The sequence below is a fragment of the Hypanus sabinus genome, chromosome 9 (assembly GCF_030144855.1).
Source record: "Hypanus sabinus isolate sHypSab1 chromosome 9, sHypSab1.hap1, whole genome shotgun sequence".
Lineage (NCBI taxonomy): Eukaryota > Metazoa > Chordata > Chondrichthyes > Myliobatiformes > Dasyatidae > Hypanus > Hypanus sabinus.
Genome location: NC_082714.1, coordinates 96,081,641 through 96,086,613, shown reverse-complemented (window position 1 = coordinate 96,086,613; position 4,973 = coordinate 96,081,641). Strand labels below are relative to the sequence as shown.

The window sequence follows — 4,973 nt, the reverse complement described above, 5'->3', positions numbered from 1 at the left end:
CAGCCCCTTTAGACGCACCAGGAGAAACGCTAGAAATCCCGTGACAGCGTTTAATAGTGACAGCCGGTGGGGGGCTCGCGTGTGTCCTTTCCTTTTGCCTGGGAATTGGGGCCTTACCACGGAAGAACGGCTTAGCTAAAGGAGAGGCCACAAGTAACCGGCCACACCAGCGGAACTCTCGAAGGATCGAAATCATAAAAAAGGAAAAGCTGGCAAGTTTCTAAAAATCTCTCTCTTGACTCCAACCAAAGGCTGCAGCCTGAATGAACTGAGTGACTTTTATATTTCCATCGGACAATACATTAACCCCTAGACAACGATAGAGCTATTTCTTATTGATTATTATTATACCCGCACTTTTAGATTTAGTATTGACGACTTATATTATCTGTATGTTTGCATTGATATTATTTTTGTGTATTTTTACTAATAAATACTGTTAAAAATAGTACCATCAGACTTCAACGGACCTCTCTATCTTTGCTGGTAAGTGACCCAGTTACGGGGTTCGTAACAATGGTAAGACTCTTACCATTCTGCAGTGTGGAGGATCAGAGGGATCTTGGAGTTTGAGTCCATAGGACACTCAAAGCTGCTGCGAAAGTTGACTCTGTGGTTAAGAAAGCATAAGGTGCATTGGCCTTCATCAATCGTGGGATTGGATTTAGGAACCCAGAAGTAATGATGCAGCTATATAGGACCCTGGTCAGACCCCACTTGTAGTGCTGTGCTCAGTTCTGTTCGCTTCACTACAGGAAGGATGTGGAAACCGTAGAAAGAGTTCAGTGGAGATTCACAAGGATGTTGCCTGGATTGGGGAGAATGCCTTATAAGAATAGGTTAAAGTGATCACCGCCTCTTTTCCTTGTAGCGACGGAGGATGAGAGGTGACCTGATAGAGGAGTACAGGACAATAAAAAGCATTGATCTTGTGGATCGTCAGAGGCTTTCCCGCAGGTCTGAAATGGCTGGCACGAGAGGATATAGTTTTAAGGTGCTTGAAGTAGGTACAGAGGAGATGTCGGGAGTAAGTTTTTTTTATGCAGAGAGTGGTGAGTGCATGGAATAGGCTGCCGGCGACGGTGGTGGAGGCGGGTACGATTGGGTCTTTTAAGGGGCTCCTTGGACAGGTACATGAAGCTTAGAAGAATAGAGGGATATATGTAGGTCTAGTAATTTCTAGGGTAGGGACATGATCGGCACAGTCTTGTGGGCCGAAGGGCCTGTATTGAGCTGTAGTTTTTCTATGTTTCTGTGTTTCCATCTGTGTTCTAAATGGAAGCCTCTCTATTCTGAGTCCTAGACGCTTCCGCTATAGGGAGCATCCTCTGTTTTCCAGGGTAAACCTGGATAATTAGTAAGGCACTTAGTACAATAGTAAGGCATTTAGTAAGGCAATTAGTACAGTCCACCATCACTGGAGAATTTGCATGTGTCCAGGACAAAGAAACTGGCATGAAAAACCATTGCAGACACTACGCACATTTTCATGCTACCTTTTTTTTAAAAAAAACACGTTATGGAGAACGTTATCGGGCTATCAGAAGAAACAGTTCACGCCATCTTAACAATATTAAAAAATTCCTCCCCCAAGCATTTAAATGATTCTGCAGATGTTGAAAATTCGGAGCATCTGTGGAAAGGAATAAACAGTCGACGTTTCGAGCCGAGAGCTTTCCATAGATCCTGCCAGACCTGGTGATTTCCTCCAGCAGTTTGTTTGTGTAACTTCCCTGGGCTATTAATCTGATCAACCATTTGTCGTAAACCCCACACCTCTATCAATCATTCAGTGTGTGCACTGCACTAAGTACGTTAAACCTCGTTTTTTAATGTTGCCGACATTGTACATAGATGCTGCTATTTATGTATTTGTGCACACTTTATTCCACACAATGAATATAATTTCTAAATTTAATTTTATACAATTATTCCTTATAATTCTTGAATGCCCTGTTTCATGTCACGCCAACACAGCAGAGCAAATTCCTAATGCATTGAACTGTATACGGTGAATAACGTTGATTATTGATCCTTGAAGGCGGAGTACACAGAGATCGGCATCACTAAGCAAGGGCGGATAAGCCGTTTGAGCTGATTTGACTGTAAGTCTATGTCTGGTAGTTCAAGCTGGTCCTGTTATTCGCTACTAATTCATTCGATGCACAGAGAATAGCCGAGTAATGAGATCCACTGTGAACACGCCACTGAGTTGCCTCTTTATTAAATGCTGTATGACAAAATTCAATCACAATACGGACATCGTCTCCTGGTGAATCTCTCCCCACTCTACAAACAACAAAATTTCAAACAGCACAGTGAGAAAATATTCTACAAAGGATTATGCGTCGCCAACGATGGGCGATCAAAACATTCATCTCCGAATTTATTAAACATATTCTTAGTTCCCAGAAACTGACATTTACGGCAGAATTACATTGCAGAAGGCGGCTGCACAGCCCCAGTGCGGGTTTCACTGCGTTCGTGAGCTGCCACCCGGCGGGGCCTCACTGCGCACAGGCGGGTGAAGAGATGGTGTTGCGCAGCGGCGAGCTCAGCGAGCTGTGGCTCACGCTGCAGGAATAGCTCGAGCCCTTGTTCCAGGCAGCGGTGGGTACCCGCAGGTAACTGCTCAGTCTGTAGGTCTGGTCGGTGTCCAGGGACACGGCACCTGTCGTCACCCCGCTCTCCGTCTCCACGCCAACCACGCTCCAGCGCAGCGCGACCAATCCAGGCTTAAAGCCGCTCTCGAGGCAGGAAAGAGTGGCAGAACCCGAACCGGTCTGCTCCGAGGAGGGAGGGAGCAGGAGGACCGAGGGCTTTCTGCTCTCGCTACCTGTGTGTGAGAAAGGTGGTGGGAGGAGGAGGAAAATATCATCATTAATGTTTGCATTTCCTAAACAGCTCCACCCACTGACCGAACTCCCCTCAAAATAGGGTCACAATGCACTAAGGATACAGACAATCAGAGAAAAGTTGGGTAGAGAATTCGACCCATCGACTGACGCTGTCATGGAATTATCGCCCACCCCTCAGGTCTGGGACTGCGCCCTCGCGAGGTTACAGTTAGATATGTGTGTTACTCAGATTTTTTTCTCGGTACCCGTCGCTCTCGCAGACGAAACACCAGGTCTGAGCAAAACTGTACACACCGCTCGCAATCCATTTATTTACACGCTGTTGACGCCGTCCTGCTGTTGTTCTCTTTGCTGGGGGAGGTACCTGAGCCGGGGGAGGGGGCGGGTGTGGGTAGCACGGGGATGACACCTACAAATCCCCAAATCTAAATTCCAACTATTATGTGGTTATGGATATTTCAGCTTAAGCTGTTGATAGTCGGCAGCACCCCGAGATTGGAGTGGCAATGTAGATATCGATATCTCGCTGTGTAATAAGGGAACACGAAGTGGCGACGATACAGAAAGAGTCAGAGAGATGAGCGTTTTTCCTGTCTGACAGCTTCAGTGTCTGTTATTATCCTTCATTGTATTTGAGAATACTGACGCGTTTCTCTGTCACAAACTGCGACAGTGTTGACTTATAGCGGATCATGCCAGTTAGCAGTGGGTTGCACGATTAATCTCTATTTTGGGTTGGGAGCGGGGCATAAATTGGCGGGTTGAAGAATATGAGAAAGGAATTAACTTGTTAAAAGACGGAACTTTCGAGTGATGACCTGCTGCTTCCTCTTGTGGGATGATTCAAATGTCGAAGTAATTCACACATTGAATAATAGCGTTGTCCCGAGCATTTGAATAACCTGTCATGCCGAGCTGAGTGTGCGGATTCTGCCTTGAAGAGACAGGTCTATACTTCCGACAGTGTAGAGCCAGCTAGCTGCATGATTGAAATGGGGATTTCTTCAGAAGCGTAATTTGATATAAATCGAGACGATTACTTACTCTTTATCTCCAGGATCGTCCCCGGCCCGTAGACCCAACCTATGTTACTCTCCCACACTCTGCAGTAATAAACGGCCGAGTCGCCGGTCTCCATGTTGCCGATGGTCAGGATGTGACTGTTGGAGGAGGTGTCTCTGGACGGTTGGAAACGTTCAGTGATGCCGGGTCCTCTGTAAATGGTATTGCTTGAGTCATGATATATTACTCCCTCCGGTCTCCTCTCGGGACGATGTCGGTCCCACGCAGCACTGTAACTTCCAACGTTTCCATTCTGTATTCGGCACTCTAAGCGGGCAGTCTGTCCCGCGGAGAAAGGACCGGACATTGGGGTTTGATTGACCCCAGGATACCTGCAATAAGACAGAATAGAACTACCAAGTGACTTGCAGCCATCAGAAGTGTTATCGATCGCTGAAAACTCGCGGAAAACCGGCTTTCAAAGTTTCAACGAAAATTTCTTTGGCGATAATTCGTGCGTTAACAAACCCGCCTCTCACCTGGTAAATGGACCATTAGAGCCCACAGGAGATGCAGAACTGGCGACATTCCTTCAGTCAGTGAGCGTCCTAACATCCAACTGAACCGTGTGCTGTTGTGCAAACTCCAGGAGTGGCTCCGGTTCTAGTGTCTGCAAACTGGACACTCCGGGCTCGTTATTAACCGGGGATGTTAATGAATGAGAGGGGCAGAGACAGGATGGGGGGGGGGGGGGAGACTGACCACCTGTTCTCTGGAATCCACTGCTTGCGAATCTCATAATCGTTAAAATATTAACCCCCTACTTTCAAAATATTTTTATTTAACTATGTTATATCAAAGATCCAAAGCAATCCGGTCTGATCAATATCTAGGAAATGGGAATGGCTTGGGACATGATTTTAGACGTTCGATTGACGGCTGCATTGAGCAACATGTAGCAGCTAATGTCTGCCTCAGCGAACGACCAAGCTTAGTCATTGCATAAAATCCTTGTAACCGTCTTCAAAGCAGACTTGCGAATGTATTGGCACAGTTCCTGTGTTTGGAAAACCATGCATAAACATGCTGTTAGTTTCCTTTTCTGTCGGGATT

The 4,973-nt window shown here is 46.4% G+C and overlaps 1 protein-coding gene across 1 annotated transcript; it reads right to left on the bottom strand.

Annotated features, from left to right (window-relative positions):
* Nucleotides 1-2,507: 2,507 nt before the first annotated feature.
* Nucleotides 2,508-4,448, bottom strand: LOC132400099 (immunoglobulin lambda-1 light chain-like). The gene is made up of 3 exons (XM_059981174.1): nt 4,413-4,448; nt 3,903-4,284; nt 2,508-2,836 (listed from the first exon to the last, which is right to left on the bottom strand). Exons 1-3 carry the CDS (start codon nt 4,446-4,448, stop codon nt 2,508-2,510), a joined length of 747 nt encoding a protein of 248 aa, XP_059837157.1.
* Nucleotides 4,449-4,973: the final 525 nt, after the last annotated feature.

Coding starts and splice junctions, on each gene's coding strand:
- LOC132400099 (XM_059981174.1), bottom strand. CDS start 4,448: ATGTCGCCAGTTCTGCATCTCCTGTGGGCTCTAATG. Junction 4,285..4,412: donor ATCTCCTGTGGGCTCTAATG/GTCCATTTACCA, acceptor GATGGCTGCAAG/TCACTTGGTAGTTCTATTCT. Junction 2,837..3,902: donor GACGATCCTGGAGATAAAGA/GTAAGTAATCGT, acceptor TCTCACACACAG/GTAGCGAGAGCAGAAAGCCC.